General features: G+C 38.2%; 1 protein-coding gene and 1 non-coding gene across 8 annotated transcripts; one reads left to right on the top strand and one right to left on the bottom strand.

The window, feature by feature from the left end:
• Nucleotides 1-496: 496 nt before the first annotated feature.
• Nucleotides 497-605, top strand: MIR3634 (microRNA MIR3634). The gene has a single exon (NR_127886.1). It is a non-coding gene; the product is annotated as a microRNA MIR3634 (primary transcript).
• Nucleotides 606-6,754: 6,149 nt separating this feature from the next.
• Nucleotides 6,755-19,600, bottom strand: LOC100246698 (uncharacterized). Of its 7 annotated transcripts, none has more exons than XM_010665151.3 (8): nucleotides 19,473-19,600; nucleotides 19,176-19,242; nucleotides 17,730-19,029; nucleotides 13,026-13,220; nucleotides 11,097-11,892; nucleotides 8,258-10,922; nucleotides 7,267-7,352; nucleotides 6,755-7,174 (listed from the first exon to the last, which is right to left on the bottom strand). In XM_010665151.3, exons 3-7 carry the CDS (start codon nucleotides 18,955-18,957, stop codon nucleotides 7,323-7,325), a joined length of 4,914 nt encoding a protein of 1,637 aa, XP_010663453.1. In that variant the 5' UTR covers nucleotides 18,958-19,029; nucleotides 19,176-19,242; nucleotides 19,473-19,600; the 3' UTR covers nucleotides 6,755-7,174; nucleotides 7,267-7,322. The 7 variants fall into 7 exon arrangements, with proteins under 7 accessions (XP_010663453.1, XP_010663454.1, XP_010663456.1 ...); XM_010665152.3 differs by having other exon boundaries at nucleotides 19,184-19,242; XM_010665154.3 differs by having other exon boundaries at nucleotides 17,730-19,026; nucleotides 19,184-19,242.
• Nucleotides 19,601-20,916: the final 1,316 nt, after the last annotated feature.

The raw sequence follows: 20,916 nt of genomic DNA, 5'->3' as shown, positions 1-20,916 counted from the left end.
AAATTATTTTTTTTATAAGGTTCTTTAAAAAAAAAATAGCAAAATTTTATACAATCACTTGATTGTTCAAAAGTGAATAATAATTTTTTCAGATTGAGAAATATACGATTGATTATCTATACTTATCATCGTGTATGAGCCACATATAATTAACAATCTCAAATTTATTTATAAATAATATAGAAAACATATTTAAGGATAAAATTAACCTAAACGAGTGAGCTACTCTTACTAATTATTATATCCAACCCACCCTATGGCTAATTCTCCCTATTTCTGATTGGTTTGCCATCTTATTGACCCAACATAGGATTCTGTGTATCAAATATTTTTTATCCATAAACACCACCTTCTTATAGATGTGGCATGTTGTGATCGGCTAGTGGGCAAGGGAGATGATGGTTTGATCCAACGGTGGAGAAGATAGTTAGGGTTGAAGTTTACACTATATAAAGAGAGAGGTGCAGAATAAAGGTGCTATTGGGAAAAATGGTAAAGGGTGGAGTTTTGTGAAGCTTATGGCATATGTGTGACGGAAAGAAAGGTGTTTAAATCATGTCTTTCCGACTCGCACTCATGCCGTTGGTTTCAGATCACTCCTCCCTCTCCCTCCTTTCTCCCTTCTCCTATTTTCAGATCTGCGCCGCGTCCTCCTTCGCATCAGTCGGCTTTGCTGATGTTTTTCATCTTCTGTTTTGCAGATCTGTGATCCTCAGCTAGGGTTTGTTTGTGACTTTGTGGTGCAGCCTCCTGAGACTAGATGGAGCCAACACCATCTCATTTGTGTATGTTTGTAATAATGTTTGTACTGGGCCAAACTGGGGCTCCATACACCTATAGCCAAGATGATTTAAACTAGAACATAGGAATATACGAGAATCAAAAACTTTTGAGGAATTTATGTTTATCTAGTCTCAAAACTTTCTTTTCCGGAGTTGATGAGTTTGCACCTCATCATTTGTTTATTTCTCCCATTTAGTAAATCCATGGGCAAGTCCAAAGAGAGCTTCTCGGATGGAAACCGCTTTAACCTACATCAAACCAATTAGATATATGCATTATTGGTCCACCATTATCAAATTTAAGCTTTTAGGTCAATTTTCTAGCTTGATGGGTATGTATCCTCTAAATTCCTACATTAGCTGGACTACAAAAATGGGTATCGTGCTTGGTTAAGACGCTGCAATGTATCCTCCAAATTCCTACACAACAGGACCAAGGCCAGCTCAACTTCCTTGTCAGAAAGCAAGCTAATCCAGTCATCAAATGAGAACACTTTGTAGCTCCCACTCAAAATCCTAACCCCTGCTGCCTACACATTCTTATAAGGCTCTCTATTTGCTACCAATCTGAATGCCCGGTGACCAGGAAGAAGGGTTGTGTTAACAGATTAGCCAGCAATGGAAGCTCCCAATCTAGAATAGCAACTAATGGAAGCCCTCTATCTGTAAAGCCCTTGCTCTTGTCATTAGTTTAGAATATCAGAAACAAAATATGTATTAAATATGCTAATAGTTACAAGATAAGTTCGAGGAATCCTCCCCAAAAATACAAAAACTGATCAAGAAGTACATGATTGAACTCCACTATTCTAAGGAGACGTCTACATCAGAATACCACCAGATGGGAATAATTACAAATAAAGCATCTCATCACTCCATGAGGGTCACCTCATCTCCATCCAATAGAGACCCAATCAATGCACCTCTCCTTGCTATCCATACACCTTTTTCTTTTTTTATCTTTTTCCTTAAAGTCCCAATTGAGCTGAACAATATCGAGAGGAATGCCTTTAAAAGCAATGGTACAAGATGCCCAAAAAGAAGAATAAAAATGAATTGCCACAAGAACTTAATAAAGATCAGAATACTTTCAATTTCATAGAAATGGAAACTTGTATTGTCCTATTAAGTCCTGGATATGAAAGTCCAGTTTGTTTTCTTACACTGAAAACCCTTGGACATGTTTCCCTACCAATTTCAAAAACTTGGGCTTACCCCAAACCACCTGCTTTTTACCTGATGGAAGCAGGTTACCATATTTCAGGGGCCAGGCCTATGCATGTTTCCCCATGCCTTCCCAGGTTAACATTTCAGATAGCAGTAACAACCATCTCATCTCAAAAATGTTTCTTTAGTTTCAAAATATTAAAAATAAAAATATGAGCCCATGCATTATACACACCCTTTTTTTGGGTAGATTTCATTGTGCGATGCACACATGCGAATGCATATGCACACAGAATTTTAATATTATGTAAACAAATATATAGGTTTTTTTGTTTAATTCACCACATCAGTGGAACCCATATACCCAGCAGGCCAGCAGTTCTCTCGATTTCCTTGCTCGTGACAATCATAAAAAAGAATGAAAGAGGACAAAATCCAGAGTTTTATGTTTTAAACAGAGTAAACTTTTTAAGACAACCTCTTGAATAAGTTGTCAAACAAATTTGCCCAACTCATGAAATGCAAATCATCCAAGAATGAACAAAAAACAAAAACCATAAGATCATATAAAACAAAAGGTTACAATCATTATCAATTCCAGCAAATCAATGTAAACTGGTTTCAAATTAAAGACAAAATGAACCCGAAAAAGAGTATGCTTCTAAACCCACCCTTTTAGCATGCTTTGGATGCTTCTCAGAACCTGTGGCTAAACATACATGGGAATTTCTGGTTGGGCTGACTATGCACCTGGATAGCAAGTAAATGGATATTCCAAGAGTTGTTAACTCAACCATTTAAATGAATATTTGCTCAAATTTAAATTTCAAAAAGCCAGAAGGGTTAGCCGATCGTCAGTGGGCTTCTTCGTTAGTATTACCATTTGCCTGAAAGTGGAAGAGGCTGGAAGGAGGTCACCTGAAGCCCATGACACAACATTTTGAAGTAAGAAAGCAGATGATAACAAAAGTTAACCCCCAATCGGACTTGGTAGGGTAGAAGTCAAATAGAAGGCATGAAGTCAAACAAATGAGCATGTAAAGACATTAACTACAAAGGTAACCCCCCTGTTGATCATATTCTTCTTCACTGTGCAAAGAAGCGGATTCTTTGGCAACTGCTTTTTTTTCTCTCTTTGGGGTGACTTGGGTTCTCTCCTACTCGGTTAAGGAGACTCTCCTTAGGTGGCATGGGTCCTTTGTGGGTAGGTCCGCAAAAAGTCTTGGAAGGTGACCGCATTATGTATATTTTTGAACAGTTGTATCTAATTTATGGTCTTGGTCTAGGGTGTCTATAGATATGAGCCCTAATTCTCTTGTTAGCCTCATTGATTGGTTAGGCTTTAAAGCGAGGGTAGGTGATTTTTTTTTTTTCTTTCCCTTTCCCTCTCGGGTGAGCCTTTAGGCTTCCATTGTATACTTCTTGTATGCTTGAGGGCGCTGTTTTGACATCTCCTCTTTATTTATATACTTTTTTATCTTAACTATGAAAAAAAAACATTGTCCAACGCTAGGTAATAAGGTTCCTCTAACAAATGAAGTTGTTATATTCCCAATCTAAATTCTAGAATTCCACATTCTTCCATACTCCTATTCTGCAGGAACCTAACTCCTATCAGGATAGGAAGGGTTAATGGACTTGAGTTAAATCCTACATTTCTTCAGATATGATGGAAACCCATAACCCTCACTGGGAAAAGAAAAACACAGATATATAACCTGTCCCCTTCCTATAGTTTTATGCTTTTCTCTTCCTATTATATCCCAAACCCATCCTAATGTCATGGACCGTTTGTTTGGTGTCCGTGACCGTAGCGAAGGTGCTGATCAAGACTAATATGTTGGCTGGTTTGAGCATAATGGAATGGGAATTGCTCCAGGGAAAGGACGTGTAAGTGATGTTGGAAGCTTCTTTAGAGTTCAAGAAGGCCAACCCGATTACTCTGGTTATCAAATGATTGAACAACCGGGAGCAATTTACTTACAATACTTAGTTGACATTCATAAAAAGTATCTAAAGAATTATGAGTTCAATACATCCTGTTTAGCAGAAAGACGAATATTCCTTGCTCATTATTAGACAATCACTTATTCACAAACCTTGTGTGGGGCTAATAGTTTTCATTTCCCATCTCATGGAAAACCCTTTTCGCTCCGCTTGGCCCTATTCCCCTCTAGGGGTATTTTAGTGATAGGTTCTATAGGAACTGGACGATCCTATTTGGTCAAATACCTAGCAACAAACTCCTATGTTCCTTTCATTATGGCATTTCTGAACAAGTTCCTAGATAACAAGCCTAAAGGTTTTCTTTTTGATGATATCAATATTGATGATAGTGACGATATTGATGCTAGTGATGATATTGATCGTGACCTTGATACGGAGCTGGAGCTGCTAACTATGATGAATGCGCTAACTATGGATATGATGCCGGAAATAGACCGATTTTATATCACCCTTCAATTCGAATTAGCAAAAGCAATGTCTCCTTGCATAATATGGATTCCAAACATTCATGATCTGGATGTGAATGAGTCAAATTACTTATCCCTCGGTCTATGAGTGAACTATCTCTCTAGGGTTAAGTTTAGGGAGCTTGTCGCTAGTCAAGAACTTAACAATGAAGAGGAGCTTGGCCACTCCTACACAAACTAGCCGGGAGCTGAAATCGTTTCCTTCATGAGTCTATGGCAAGACAAAACCAATTAGCATAGAGCCTTTGGAATGCATGGTGTACAGACTGAGCCCCTTGATTCTTACCCAATGGGGTCGCCACACGGGTCGTGTCGCTACGTTGGAACTCTAAGCCCGTGACAAGTGGTATTAGAGTAAGGCCAAAGGTTGAGCATGGTGGTGTTCCCTTTTGACGATCTACAGCCGATGAGTTACCTCTCTCGATGGCAATATAAGTAGCCTATGAGGCTTAACATTGCAACAGTGTGAAGGTGGGCACTATGGCATGTATTAAAGTTGCACTTATGAGGACCTGTGAGGGAATATGGGTGCCTCCGGATTGCCTATTCTAGTAGCGCGCACAAGTGTCGTCGCCTACTAGAGGTGGAAGTTGGTGTGTGGGACACACTTCCAGGGTGTTACTGGGTTAACACGATGAGTGGATGTCGCGTTCGAGGTGAATGGACATCCCTTTGGCCTGGTGGGTGTTAGCAACGAACCTTTGGTGATTAATGACTTATGGGGAACAACAACATTCAAGGGCATCATTTGGCAAAGATATGACACCTTGAACAAGGGCGTGCAAGAGATTGGGTGGGTGAGAGTGTCATGGATTGTTTGTCTTGTGTTTGTGACCATAGCGAAGGTGCTGATCAAGACTAAAATGTTGGCTGGCTTAAGCATAATGGAATGGGAATTGCTTCAAGGAAAGGGCATGTAAGTGATGTTGGAAGCTTCTTTAGAGTTCAGGCAGGCCAACCCGATTAAGTTTGAGGAGCTTATCACTAATCAAGGACTTAACAATGAAGAGGAGTTTGGCCACTCCTACACAAATTAGTTAGGAGCTAGAATTGTTCCTCTGATGAGTCCATGGGAGGACGAAACCAATTAGCATAGAGCCTTTGGAATGCATGGCGTGCAGGCTGAGCCCCTTGATTCTTGCCCAATGGAGTTGCCGCACGGGTCGTGCCGCTGCGTTGGAACTCTAGGCTCATGACACTAATCTAACTTGAATTATATCCTTTTTACTACCAGATAGGCAAACCTACTGAAGAATAGAACAACTATGGATTCTCATTTTAAATGAAGATTATTTTCCCTTTTTTACCCTCACTCTCACTATTACTTAAAGTGTATTGGACAGTATTTCTCTTCTATGTGCTTTTTGAAGAAGCATTTTCTCTGGAAGTGTTTTTTGGAGAATCACATATCAAGTGTTTCTCTAAGAAGCATGACAAGTGATTTTTCAACTTTTTAAAAGTATTTTTTAAATTTTGTCAAACACCTTGTTTTTCTTCCAAAACACATTTAGGTTAGAAGTGTTTTTTAAAAACACTGCCAAATGGACTCTTAGCAAAATAAAAACTTTGAAGGACATTAAAAGGTAAAAAAATATATATTCTAATATTTTAGTAGGAGAATTATTGATAGTCACCTTCTCGGAAAAAGAGAGAGCTTTAAAATGATCTTAAGCTTGGAGAGCTCTAGAGTTTTTTCCCCACCCTCACTCTCATTGTTACTTAGCAAGAATAAAAACTTAGGAGGAAAACAAAAGAAAAAAGAAAATATTCTAAAATTCTAGTTGGAGATTCAGTATTAGTCACCTTTTTAAAAAAAAAGAGATTTTTAAAATGATCTACTAATATCGGTGCTTTCATATTAAAAGCATTATTTGTTGGACTGCTATGTACTTGAAAGCAATTTGAAATTGCTTTCACAAGCTTAAGGAGCCAACTCTCCCTCCCTCACATCCAAATGCATGTTTTTATTATCAATTTATAATATTATACTGAATCTTCAGGTTCTTTATTTGATTTTCTCATTGAGGATCCAGGCTTGACAAGCTTTCCCACATGATAACATGCTCAATGGTAATTTTTTTTCCTTCTCCTTTCTGTACATAACACATATCCTTTTATCCCATTTGAACCCATGTTTTCTGGAAAAAAAAGATAAATTTGACAGTTAACAACATTATTCATAAGAGGGGTTCCTTTAATAATCAAAAGCATGTACCTAGATTAGAGTTTATATATACTCACAATTAAAGACAACAATGTCATAAAAATGAGCAATATGCCACAACAACTGGAAAGTAAAGTCAGAAAAGGAAACTAAAATTAAAAGGATGCTGCAGAGAAAACTATTTTCTTCCTCTTTGTTTTTATATTAGTCCTTTAATATATGTACTCTCCATTTTGAAAACAGGATTCCCCAGTATACTTTGAAATCTATGAAGAATCAAGTATCTACTGAGAATAAAATTTGGATCACAAAATTTACAAACAGCTTATGTTATTGGTTGGAAAGAACCGCTGATTAATAGAAGTAAAAGAAGTAGTAACTGAATTTGAAGGAGTGCTTTTTACATACGCGTTTTGAAGCTCCCTCAGAACTTTTCTGAGGTTGTAATTCTAATAATCTGCCATTAAATTCATCTTTCCAGGGGCTTTAACATCTTCCTTGGAACAGCAGGCATGGACTTTACAAACCAACTACTGGCACTCTTCCCGGTGCCATCTGAATCACATCCTTCCCCCCACCATCACACTCTGCAACCAAAAAAGAAAAAAAAAAAAAAAACACAGTGCTACAGCAATATTCTACAAAAAGATGCCAAGCCAAATGATAGAAAGTAACATACAAGTTTAATTAAAATCTTCTACTGCTGCAGGCTGGAATCAATTGTAATCTGAACTTTCATGCTTTGACATACTTGTCAACATACCCCTGCACATCATGAGGTGAAAAAATTGTTGCTAAACAAAGGAAAATATGGCATGACCGATATATGATATACCATCAAAATTACAAGCAAATCAACCTTTCAAGCAAAAGTTCTTTCATTGAATTCCTCATAAGTTTTAAATAATTTCAAAATTAGCAGGAAATATGTCATTACTGAAGCATCACATGCAAATCAACCTCTTGAGAAAATTTTCTTTTACTAAATTCCCTAAAATTTTTAATTAATTCCAAAAAAAAATCCAAATCAACTTTTATCCCATGTATAAAAGCAATTACATGTGAGAAAAACAGCATAGTTCTTATGTCTCCCAACTCTGAACACCTGAAATATTCCCACTCTAATCCATTTTTACTAGACATACATGTATGTGGCAAAAAAAAGTAAAGAAAAGAAAGAAAGAAATGCGTCCCTACTTTTTCCTTCTTTTTTTTTCCCCTGAAATTTGGGTGGGGGTAGCATGGGATTTTAAGTGCAACAAGTAAAGTTTCATAAGCATTTTGATTTTGATGCACCTGGGATGCATTGTAGAGTATCACAATTCGAAACACAAATTCATGAGTCTCAGTGTGACATCACATAATAGAAAACTCAAAATCATCTGACAATATTTCTTTGGGATTCAAGTCCCAAAAATTGCATGAGTGGGGCCCGTCAAGTGATGTGTCCTCCATCAGAAGCAGGTATCATATGATACCACTTCAGAACCCATGCATCAGCTCAGAAGCATCCCTATTACTTATCTTTCATAACAAATGATTGATTTATTCAGGTTCATATTGTAGTTATTCTTGTGAGTATATGTTCATAACCATCAACATTAAAGTTGTTTAAAAAGACTCTAATTCAGGTTCATGTCTAAAAAAGGAGAAATGAAAAGGGGAATTACCATCACAAGTTTTGTCAGTTTCCGCTGAGATGAATCAATGTAGTGATTTATCTTTGCTTGAGACTTTGGTATCTGGTGGCTCTTCATAGCTCCAGATACCTTATCAACTGTCTTTTTGACAATGGTCTTGAATGCCTCTTTGCTCATATTACCCTGTCGCCATGATGGCTTTAGCACCTCTTTCACAAAGTCTGCAAGGGCAACTTTGAAAAGCTTCATTGATCTGGAGTCCTTCCTTTTCTTGCTCTTCCCTGGCGACTTAATCTGATCAATCTCAATCTCTCCTGCAGCTGTGTTTGCTATGTCAATCGGACTACTTGGGCTACCATTCTCAACAGCCCCTACCTCTGCATCAGCAGTTTCACCATATTCATCATTTTCAAGAGATGTAGTTACAGCAACTGCTTCAACCTCTTTGTGCTTATTGTTTTCTTCCACATCCAATGGCTTATGTGAGCCACCAAGTCTTAACATGATGTCAGAATCAATGGTAGGTTCCAGCTTTTGAACGTGATCAAATTTTCTAAATGAGTTTGAAGATGGCTCAATGCTGTCAAAAAGTGGATCATATTGGTCACCTCCTGACCTAGACAAAACCTGTCGACCAGCAGTGGCAGAATTAGGCGAGGAGATTGTCTGTCTTGATGCAAGATTACCAACACCAGGCTCATCAGCTGGAACATGGCTCAAGCTGAATGGCATATCATATTTATTGCTATAAGGCGTGTCCTTCTCTTGTCTGAAAACATTAGAACTGAATTTGGAGCTAAGTGGCTGCTCAAAAGTAGATGCATAAGGATTATAGTGTGCTGAAATTCGTGATCCGCCAAAGTCTGACAAACGAGATGACTGATTCCTGTCCAGGAGATCTGATGGGTATCTTGACATAGAAGAACTGATCTTGCCAGGCACACCCAGATGTACAGAAAAAGCATCAGATGTAGAGTGTGACAGATCATATGGTGGTTGCTTCTGCTGTGAGAAAGTATGAATCTGAGAAGATGACTTAAGAATTTCACCTGGAGGAACATCCTCAACAGGGAAAGGTTGCACTTTATTCGCTGGTGATCCCCTCAAATAAGATATAGGTTGAGGATACATGCTGCCCTGAGCAAAGGAACTTGAAGGAATTAAACCCTGCACTGGAAACTGAGAAAAGCGATCTTCCCTCACAAGACTAGGGCCTCCAAATTGTTGGCTTGATGGGTTGCCCAAATGAAGAGACTTTGGTTCCATCTGCAAAGGAGGTAGATGTGGCTCCTGCATAGGAGGGTAGGCACGGTGCTGAAACTCACCCGGCTGAGAATGAGTGGGCAATTTAGTCGGATGGGAAGTTGCAAAACTCTGAGAAATAAATTCATTCCTTGGAGGCAGATGAGTCTGCTGATATTGCAATGGGACACCAGCAGTGACAGTCACTGCATTTACAGCAGAATCATTAAAATGTGACACTGGAGGTGGTGGTGGCAGCATGGAAGTCCAAGAGGAATTTGGTGTTATAGAGAAATGAGACTGTTGATTGGATAGTGAAGCTTGATACGTTGAAAAACTTTCGCCTGAGGCAGATTGAAATGGAAAGTTTGTGGTTTGTGGCAGCAAGTTGTAATCCCTTGGAGGCTGTGGCAAATGTGGGGCATTTACCCCTTGCATAAATGGAGGCGGAGGAGGCAACTGGGAAGGATGATGTGGGAAATCTACAGCAGAGGAACCAGGTGACGATAACTCCCTAGGTGCCAAAGATTGAGATGAAAAACCTTCAGCTGAGACCGATTGGCTTGTAGAACTTGCTCCAGGGTGCAAAGGATTGGAAGAGATCTTCTTTGCATAAGGTTCACTTGAAGGAAGCTTATTTGAGAAAGTTGTAGGCATTTGATCAGGTGAAGAACCAGACATGGAAGAGCCATCTACATGATGAGACTCATGAGCCGCATTTTGAAGAGCAGGAATGGAAAGATTGGCTTGAGATTGCTGAATTGCTTTACTTTCAGAGGAAAAAAGTGTGCCTTGAGGAGTATCACCAGCTAACTTCAGGTTATCGGCATCAGTTACAGTAACTGATTGAGAGGGAAAACAGTCAACTGAAAATGGCTGATGGGTCTCCTCTGGTACCTGAAAATTCTCATTATCAAGAACATGAGTGGCAGCCTTTGCAGGCCCTTCTTGAACTTCTTGCATTTCCAGCACATGAGCAGTTGCATCTCCACAACTCCCAGATTTACCATGTTGATCTGAAGCAACAGCTTGCATGGAATCCCTGGCAGAATTTTCCTCTCTTTTGTCATTAACATCCCCATCTTTTGGAGCGCAAAAGCTGCCATCAGTTGCATCCTGAGAGAATTGAACTGGTTGGGTCTTGTTTTCATCATGCTCCTGAGCATATATTTTTACTGGGATATTCTTATTCCCCTCACATAAATTAATATTATTTGAATTGGGTGGATCTTCAGGATACTGTTCTTTATCCTTATGGAGCCTTGATCCATCACGATTGCTACTGTCCTGGTGCAGATATCGACATGATGCTCCACGGTAGCACCTGCCTCGAACAAAGTCAAAGCAGGTCGGCATCTGACCCTTGTCCCGTTTCATCTTGTCCCCACCATACTCACCAAGACGCCTAAAAGCAGGGGACTTGCTCCTGCTTCTTCGCTTCTTAGGAGACCAACTGAGACGCAACCAATAAGATTTAAATTTCAGCAGGTCATGAATTACAGGAATCTATGAAATAATGCAAATTAAAGCCAACAAGGAAAGCACCTAATGCCAAATATTCTGAATCACCAAAATAAGAAATCATCCCAATATTTACTCCAAAACATAAATAAAATACAAAGAATACCTGCGAGATCTGCTTCGCCTCTCCTTTCTCCTCAGTGGACTCCTCCTCCTCCTCCTATCTGGAGGAGATCGGCTACGGCTCCTACTTCTCCCTCTTTTACCACGTTTCCTAGCATAGCGTGAATCATCAGAATCACTGTCACTAGCACCTTCTTTGACCAAACGCCCAAACTCATCAATTTTCAGTGGAGGCATTTCCTTCTGAGACTTCCCACTCTCAGGAACAATATCAACACCACCACCAGCACCTTTTTCATGGCCATCCCTGACAGAAGCACCATGGGAAATAGGTGCCTCATTTTCATGAATCAAAACATTTTCATCAGTGGTTCTGGTAGCAATAGATGTTTTAACTTCTTTTACATCCACTGGTGATTCAGGTTCAGAGGATGGCTCAAAACTCCTCTCAGTCCTGCAAGAGCGCTCAGATCCTAGACCAGAGTCCAGATTATATTTAATATCTCTATGCAAACCAGTATCAGCTGTGACTGATGGTGACGCAGTTACAGGGATAACATCTTCAGCACATGGCACATCACCATTTTCTGTACTGTCGTCAGAAGCATAGTCTTGTAGAAGTCTGAATGGGCTTGCACCTTTGATAATTTGACCAGGAAACTTTTCAAAACCAATGCCTGAAGCAGCTGCTGAGGCACTGGATGGAATTAAATCATCAATGAGGGGAGTAGCAGATTTCTCGAAGTCACTGTCCAAATGGCATTCAGGAGCTCCCACTGAATTTGTGACTGAGCAGTGAACTTTGGAAATTGACATTCCAAAGGCTGAGTAATCATGACCTGCAGAGAATTTTGACCTTGCTAAATTATTAAAATTAAAATAAAAAATTAAAAAAAGTCCAAGCTTATGAACAGGAAACAAGCATAATGAGAAATGCAGAACTCTAGAAATATTCAATAGAGTTTCTAACTCTTGAACTGCTCATGCATGCAATGATGCAGAGTTAAGATAAATGTGGAAAACCTTTACATCACTTAACAGCCCACTTGAGCAAACAAGAGAAATTCATTAAAAAACCTCAGGAGTACACAATGGAATAACTTCTTCAATGTCACAGATCCCAATATCAGCCCAGCCCCACCAAACCCCTTCAAAGGTGGAAAAATGAAAGAATAAAAAAATAAAAATGAAGATTACACATTATTGTTATAATATATTGTTCTTATTGCCTATCAAAAAAAAAGGTACACACTATGTAATTTTTTATGTGAAATGAGACCAAAAGGATCAAGGCACGGAAGTTAATTATGCTTTTGTATGCCCCATATGTAAGAACTAAGTGAGCTAATTACAAGGAGAACCTTAAGACTCAAGGTGGTGACAAATTATTGTTTTTCTTTTTAGTAGCCAAATAAGAGTCTAAGACATATGTGTTTTAACAATCAGAAGTGCAGTACATAAAAGTATGTAAGAGCAAACTAGAAAGAAAACATAAAAATAAAAACAGGATATTGAGTATCATTAATCCATATAAATTGAAAAGCACAAATTTTACAAAAACCTTATGGACAGTAGAACACATCAACAAGACGATGATGATGATGAATCGACAATAAATTGAAAAGGACAAATTTTACAACTGTCTTCTCTGCTTTCCCAGGACATTGAGTATCACTAATCCATATAAATTATCGAAGATCATACTGCATAGAGAGTTTATTTAAAATGACACCTTATTAGCTACTAAGGGTAACATAAATCCTGAGAAGAACAATATTTCTGCATTTAAACTTACCAATCAGAAAATAAAAATAGGGGAGGGGAGAGGGAAGTTGTGATCTGTTCATCCAGAAATTGTCAACAAGAGGGACATTTGGAGGAAGGAGGGAGAGAGGTGGGTGAAGGAAATGCATAACTTGTTCATAACTTCATATGGAAAAAATTAAAGAAGGCGATAATTTAAAAGTGAAACCTGTTCCTGGTCCACTCAATCCCAAGGAGCCAGAGCTTGATATATTTCCAACAGGAGCATTCTTTTGTAGAATGTGTTCAGCTGAAACTTGCGGTGCATCCAACTGCTGTGTCATATGAAGTTCATTGTTCTCATGGGTTTGGCCTTCAAACGAGTGATAAATCCCCTCATCTTTTGTAGGTTGGCTCATATCATCTAATGAACACCCAAAGAAAAACCAAAAAGAAGCAAAAACTTAGCATTCAAACTAGGCACAGAGACCCACTAATCAGTGTAAATAAACTTGGGGAAGAAAATTTTTGTAGGTCTGAACAAATTTAGTCTGCTCATATCCAACAAGCATTTTCACTCGACGTCATCTAAAGTAATATTAGTTCAGGCCGGAAATTTGACCCTCAGAACTGCTTGCACACAGCAAGTTAAATGCAATAAAGAATTTATTAGAATAAACTAAGTAAATTTATATAAATAATTTCATCCTCAAGCTACCGTAGGATAATAAATAAATCTGATCAGTATTTTTGAAGAATATGGTAAGCCAGGTCTTATTGCTAGAAACATAATTAGCATCCAGGTAATGATCTTTTGTCCAATCGTAGGTGGGAACTTCATATAAAGCATCAGTCAAAGTGATGGAAAATAAGCATTTTTTTACAGGTCCAAGAGTACAAGCACAAACAGAAAATCTGAGGGAATCAAATCATGAAAGAGGTAAAAGACAAAATAGTTTAAGATTTCATGCAACCTATTTATTGAATGGAGCTAGTGCTCCCAACTATTTACTGATTTGTCAAGAAGGGGAGAGTTGGCAAAATATTTAGGACCCAAGGTTTATTTGTAGGTAAACACATCTTTAGTAGGTTTTCGGTTCTCACATGTTGAGAAAGTTCCATCTACAAAGCTTACCCACACAAATTTGTCCAAGTCCCATTCACAGGGATTTTTATTTTTTTTTTAATGAATTAGAATTTCCTTCTTCTATGTCTATGTAGAATGCACTTTACTTTTATGCCATTTTGTACAATAAAAAAAAATGCATTTAGAGGTCCCATGATAAAAGACTGGTCCATCATGTTTTACATACACGTTAAAGGTACAGAACTACAAATCCACCATCTGTAACTGAACCATCAAAGCAAAATGAAGCCATCACCGAAACTGATAGTAGAGAATCTCAGAAATGCTACTGTTTCAATGGCCACTACCATCTGTGATTATGGCAGTCATTTTTATACAAGGACACGATTCACAATAACGCTTTTGCACATTAAATCATATATAAAACATAAGAAGCAACTCAATTTCCACAGGACATTAAGTATCAGCAGAATGAATTGCACTTGCACAACTGCTACTTAGCATGATTGATGCTTTCAACTATGATATAAAAAAAGGTCATGTTCACTTGAAAAGGCCAATGATCATGTGAATTGGAACTTTTTGTTGCCCATCCTTGAAAAGATGAATTTTGGATAGAGGTGGGTTGGTTGGATTAAATGGTGTATCTCTTTTGTCATGTTCTCAGTGATCATTAATGGTTCTCCTATGGGATTCTTTTAGAGCTCTAGAGATTTGAACCAAGGGGACCTTTTATCTGCTTATTTATTTGTTGTAGCAATGGAGGCTCTAAGTTGTTTTCTTTGAAGAGCTACGGAAGAAGGTTATATTTCGAGGGTAAAGGTGAGGAGGAGAGGAGCTGATGGGCCGGAAGCGTCGCATTTGTTGTTTGTTAATGATATGCTTGTTTTTTTTAAGGCCTCTCAAGATCAGATGGTTCATTTGTGTTGGTTGCTCATGTGGTTTGAAGCTTGTTAGGGGTTGAAAGTGAATTTGGAGAAAAGCGAGTTGATTCTTATTGGTAGTGTGAACCAGGTTATGGAGTTGATCTCTTTGCTTAGGTGTAAAGTTGGTACACTTCCTTCTACCTATTTAGGGCTGCCTTTGGGAGCTTTTTTCAGATGTGGGGCAGTATGGCATAGGGTGGAAGAGAGATTTCATAAAAGACTTTCTTTGTGAAAAAGACAATTTATCTCTAAAAAGAGGGAGACTTACTCTTATTAAGAGCACTTTATCTAGTATTCCCATTTACTTTATGTCTTTATTTTGTATTCCACGTATAGTCAGATTGCGGTTGGAGAAAATTCAGAATGATTTCCTTTGGGGAAGTGATGGATCAGTGAACAAGATTCATCTCGTGAGGTGGTCTACTGTGTTTGGAGAAGGGCAAGGGTGGGTTAGAAATTTGGTGTCTTTCCTTGTTAAATAAGACGCTTTCGTGAAAATAGATTTGGAGATTTGCCACAGAGAGATGTGCCTTTTGGACACAAGTGATTAGGAGCAAATATGAAGAAGAAGAGGGTGGGTGGTGGTATGGTGAAGTTAGAGATGAGTATGAAGTTAGGCTTTGGAAATTCATTATGAAGGAACAAAACACTTTGTTGGGTCATATTTCTTTTGTGGTGGGTAACGGGAAAATGGTGAAGTTTTGGATGGATAAATGGAGCGGTGTTGAACCATCGTGTGTTTCTTTTCCCTCTTTATATACCTTAGTTGTTTCAAAAGATGTTTGGGTTCAATTAGGGGAGAGAGGGTATCGAAACCCTTGTTTTTCTCATCCTTTGAATGATTAGGAGGTGGATGAAATTGTGGCTTTATTTTTACTATTGCATGGTTTGACAATTGATAGAGAGAGGGAAGTTAAGATGGTGTAGATGAATTAGGATATTAACAAGTTCTCTGTTAAACAATTTTATGTCATCTTGGAACCGAGGGTTGCTATGTCTTTTCCAACATGAGTTGTTTGGAATTCTTGAGTCCCTTCTAAAGTTAACTTTTTTGCTTGGTAGGCTTCATGGGGCAAAGTTTTGACTTTAGATCAACTTCAGAAACATAAGTGGCCTCTTGTCAATAGGTGTTTTCTTTGCAAAGAAGATGATGAATTCATAGATCATATTCTCCTCCATTGTTCACTGGTTAAGATTCTCTGGAAGTTGTTGTTTGATCTTTTCAGCATAGTTTTAAAAGGCTCAAGGCGCACCTTAGGCACGGGCTTTAGTGAAGTGAGGCACACCCTAATTTACATATATATTTTTATATAATATAATCAAATTTAACAATCATTTATTTGTCCTAAACACATAAATCATGAATACCAAGGTCCCGAAAAGGTACGTCTATTTTTCTCCTACTTTTCCTCTATTTTCCCTCCTCTTCTTTGTCTTCTTTGCTTCTTCACCACACAACAGAGGTTAGGGCAAATTTTGGGGGTGTTGTTGGGTTGAAAACAACCAAAAAAGGGGACTAAAATGAAAAACAGGGCCAAAACGGCATCATTTTGGCATGTTTTCCGTTTTGGCCTGTTTTTTATTTTAAAAGAACTAGCTCTAAAACGACGTTGTTCTAGTCTCAAAAAATAAAAAATAAAAAAGGGCTTCTCTCCTGCCCTTTTGCAATCTGTCGCCGGAGAAGAAAACCACAAGAAGAAGAAGAAGAAGATAGGGGATCAAAGCGCATCAGTGGACCGCATCAATGCGCCTAAGCAACACCTTCGTGAAGGGGTTCAGGCGAGACACCAGAGGGTCACGTCGCACCGCCTAGAGCCTAGGCACACCTTTCGCAACTATGCTTTTCAATATTCATTAGGTGCATTATGCTGCAATTAAGGAGGCTTTATTAGGGTGGAATGGTTCGTTTGTGGGCAAAAAAAGAAAAAGGGTTTGGAGAGTAGCTCCATTATGTATTTTTTGGATGGTTTGCAAGGAAAGAAATCTCAACGCATTGGATAATGAGGAGCATTTTGCTCTTTTTTTAAAGACATTCTTTCTTAGGAATTTGTTCGTTTGGGTAAAGCAGTATTTAGAGATGGATTCTTTGTCTTTCTTTGATTTTATCGAATAGTTGGATTCTGGTTAAGGGAGGGGACTATTGTAGGGGTTCTTTTCCGGTTTCTATGTTTTTCAGTGTTATTTGTTTACTTTTTGTGTACTTTGTGACATCCTTAGGGCGGTTTTTTATTTTTTAATGAATTTGGTTTTTATTTATCAAAAAAAAAAAACATGCACCATATCTTGGTTTTATTCTCACGCACTTCAATTTTGTGCAAACCCCTCAAAGTGTTCCTATGAAACCCAAAAAATAAAAATAAAAAAGAAGGAAAATATGGATTTGGTTTTTACTATTAACACATTTATGACAAGAACCCAAAAAACCAAACAGCATTCTTATTGCAAAAAGATGGTGGTACTTAGGTGGAGATGGCACATTACTCAGCAGATAAAATAGACAGTCACATGCCCTTAAAGGGAAACCACCAAGGATTAAAACTCCAAGCCTTCTGAATTTCAAAAGGTATACACATTGTCTCCGGGTCAAATGATTTCACTAGAAATCTAAATGAAAATTTCCAGAAAATGCCTAGCTCAAGTGGCGAGGAGTTGGAGTTGGGATGTGGGAGATGCCACGTTCAAGTCCTAGGGACAAAATTTTTCTAAAAAATAAATAAAATAAAATCTTACCTGTCAAAAATGGGAATGACAGTCCCTAGGAACACACGCATATGCACAGAGGACATGGAAAGCAATAGTGATTAGAAACACATTGCAAGAGACAAATGGTGATTTAGCAAAAATTCAAAGATCAGGGAGCAGAATAAAATATTGTAAATGCCAATGAAAAATGCTATCCAATATCATTTGTTACATTTACCTTCCATCTCCATGTCAGAATCAGCAGCTGAATGCGATGCATCTGGATCCATCAATAAATTAGGCTGCACTGAAGACTCCACTTCCAAAGGCCTTAATGGTGAATCTCTTTGTTTGTGCCGTTCATGTGCTTTAACTGCCAGCGCACGTTTCTTCTTCATCCACAGAAAATAGTCATGTGCAATTGCAGCTTCACTTCCTGGCTCACCACCAAACAAAAATGCAAACTCCGGATTCCCAGATTCATTCTTCCGAGCCTTATCTTCAAAATCAGGACCATTTTTAGCAATAAACTGGCATAAAACCTCAATCTTTTGTAGAATTCTTTCATCTGTTGGCTTAGGTGGTGGAGGAGGATCCACCATCACACTCTTTTCGGAGGAGCTAGCCCCATGGCCAGTTCCACCTTCCCAGTTCGAACTGTCATCATGCATAGGCCCATCATCTTTGCTCTGATTCAGGATGACTTCAGGGCCAGATAGTCTATTGTAACTGGAAGCAGAATCACAATGGTGGGCCATAGAAGTCGCAGGGGGCAGAGGAGAGGTGGGTGGCGGTGGAGAAGGTGGAATGGGTGGTGGAGAAGAAGGTGGAGGTGGTGGAGGTGGTGGAGGTGGAGGCAGCAGAGCCATGGAAGGAGGCATGTGTGCATCTCCAGGAATTGGGTGTACAAAAGATCCAAATGGAACAGAACTGAAGAAGTTAGAATTTGGTGGAGGGGCAGGCGGCATGATATGCTGAAGACCCTGCACACCACCAGCAGGCAATGGAGGAACGGGCGCCCTGTACATCGTTTGTCCTTGTGAAGGGGGAGGTGGTAGCACACTAGGAGGTGGTGGAGGCCTTAACACTTCTGGGCGCATTTGCCCAAAAGGTGGGGCAGGCAGCAACACCGGCGGCGGTGGCATGTGATGGGCATTCTGGGTCCCTAAATGTGAGGGATATTGAGAGTTTTGTTGAGCAGCTGGGTATGAATGTGCCACTGGGGCACTTCCATGGACTAGTGGAGGTGGAGGTGGAGGTGGAGGCATGTAAGATTGCTGAACTGGGGCAGGTGGACCGGACTGGTACATGGGAACACCTGGCGCACTGGCATGAGGGGGTGCAGCTGGAGGAGGTCCTTGTTGGAAAGGAGGAGGAGGCCCAGGCGGGCGTTGTTGGAACGGTGGCATTGGTGCCCGAGGAGGACCTTGCCCATACTGAGGACCATAATTTCCTTGACCATACATCCCAAATTCTAGGACTTGTAAAGCAGTTTGAAAGCCAAGTCTTGCTTTATCCTCAAATCAACCAAGTCCCTTCTAAAACATGAATCAACTTGTAAATCTTCATCTCAAAAATCAAACAAGTACCTCTGGAACATAAATCAACTTGTAATATTCATCTTAAAACCCCTAAACTCTTTCTGTAAAAATTGAAACAAAAATGCCTCAAATAGAAAGCTCACTTCCGTACTTGATAAATCCCCCTTGCAAGTTCAAATACAATGCAATACCTTGCTGATGAATTACAACCTTTTAAACCCAACAAACAAAAATAAAATAAAACAAAACTCAATTTCTAAATAACCAAACAAAATTGAAAAATAACAATTATAATAACAGCAGCCACTGCACAAGAATATATGGAAATGTAACCCCAGATGAAAAATCAACGTGCTAGGGTTAGGGTTGCATCTCATAAGAGATGAAGAAGTGTAGAAAGAGGGGGTTAAGAGCAGGTTTCGAACTAGGGTTAGGTTTACCTGGAGGTGGATACGCAATCGTTTCTATTCCCCTGTCCGGCTGTCCCTCTGCGTCTTGAAACGAGTGGTGAAATAAACCTTTTTATTTTTCACACTCCATTTTATGCCGATGTGAATGGAATCAGTTCTTTGCAAACCTTTTTTTATTTTTCATGCATATATATTTCTTTTCACACTTTCCAACATGATATAATTTGTAAGTAAAAATATATATATATTAATTCATATTATTAATATTATTAGAGATGTTAATTCATATTTAAAATTTTTTTAAAAGGTCCATTTAGGTAAAAACAACTATTTTATATTTACTCATTTTTATATATTAATTAATATTATTTTGTAAACTTTTTTTTTTAATTTTAAAAATAAAAAGCAGTCTTAAAATCATTAAAAAGAATAATTTTAGAAAAATAGACAAGTTAAAAATAAAATAATCGTTTAACAACTTAAATTGATTTTAAGTTAAATTGTCTATTATTTACTTAATTACTTAAATTAAGTTATTAAATTTCTTTAAGTTATTAAGTTGATCGAGTAAACACTCATTAAGTAAAGACTAAGAATTTAATTATATTTGTAATTAAATTAGATAATATTATTAATTTTTCTTTTTTTTTTTTGTGTCTAATCACATCCGAAATTTTTGAGGGAAAAATAATTTTGTGAAGTGTGTATGGTTTATAATGCAAAACATATAAATAAAAATGGATGAAATTATTTTTAGCCTTAGAATTAAGAATCAAGGAGTCATGGGCCTCCGATTAGATGTGAAGGGTGATGGCATTCCATGCTGAAAAGTGAAAACAGTGGCTTTAGAAAAGGGGTGGTGACCCTGAGGACAAATACTTTTAAATTTTATAATAATATTCTTGCTTAAGAGTTGGGTAATCTCAGACTCAAAATGACAATTGGGTTGCCTAAATTCTCTGATTTAAAACGAATGGTGCGGAGGTGAGTCCGCCCACTACCACCACCATCAAGCCAATGCCAAAACTTGGTTGTCCATCAATGGTGGGAGAAAAGTAACACAATCATGGGACTGTTAGTCCAAAACCATCACAATTTTGTCATCGTTTTCTTCAATTTGGGTCATTGCGATCATGTTGTAAGTTTTTTTTCAAGTCGTGATGATCATGAACACTAAAAAAACCAAAATCAAAATGATATGAATGAAAATGATGGCTTCGATGTTAAGACAAATAATAATAATATCATGCAAATAGTTTTGAAAAATGAATTCAATTAATTTCTAGGAGTAGTAGAAAATTTAAATTAAATTTTGATTAATAGAAGTTAAATATTAAAAGTGCTTAAAGGTGTGTGATAAGAGATAATAATGAGACTATAAAAATTATTATAAATACTCATATTAAGTAATGAATAGATAATCATTATTTAGTGTACGAGTTTTAGATATAGTATCCTAATTGTCATAATCCTA

The sequence above is a fragment of the Vitis vinifera genome, chromosome 17 (genome assembly GCF_030704535.1).
Source record: "Vitis vinifera cultivar Pinot Noir 40024 chromosome 17, ASM3070453v1".
NCBI lineage: Eukaryota > Viridiplantae > Streptophyta > Magnoliopsida > Vitales > Vitaceae > Vitis > Vitis vinifera.
Note: the sequence above shows the minus strand (reverse complement) of the source record. Positions and strands in the feature narration are given on the sequence as shown.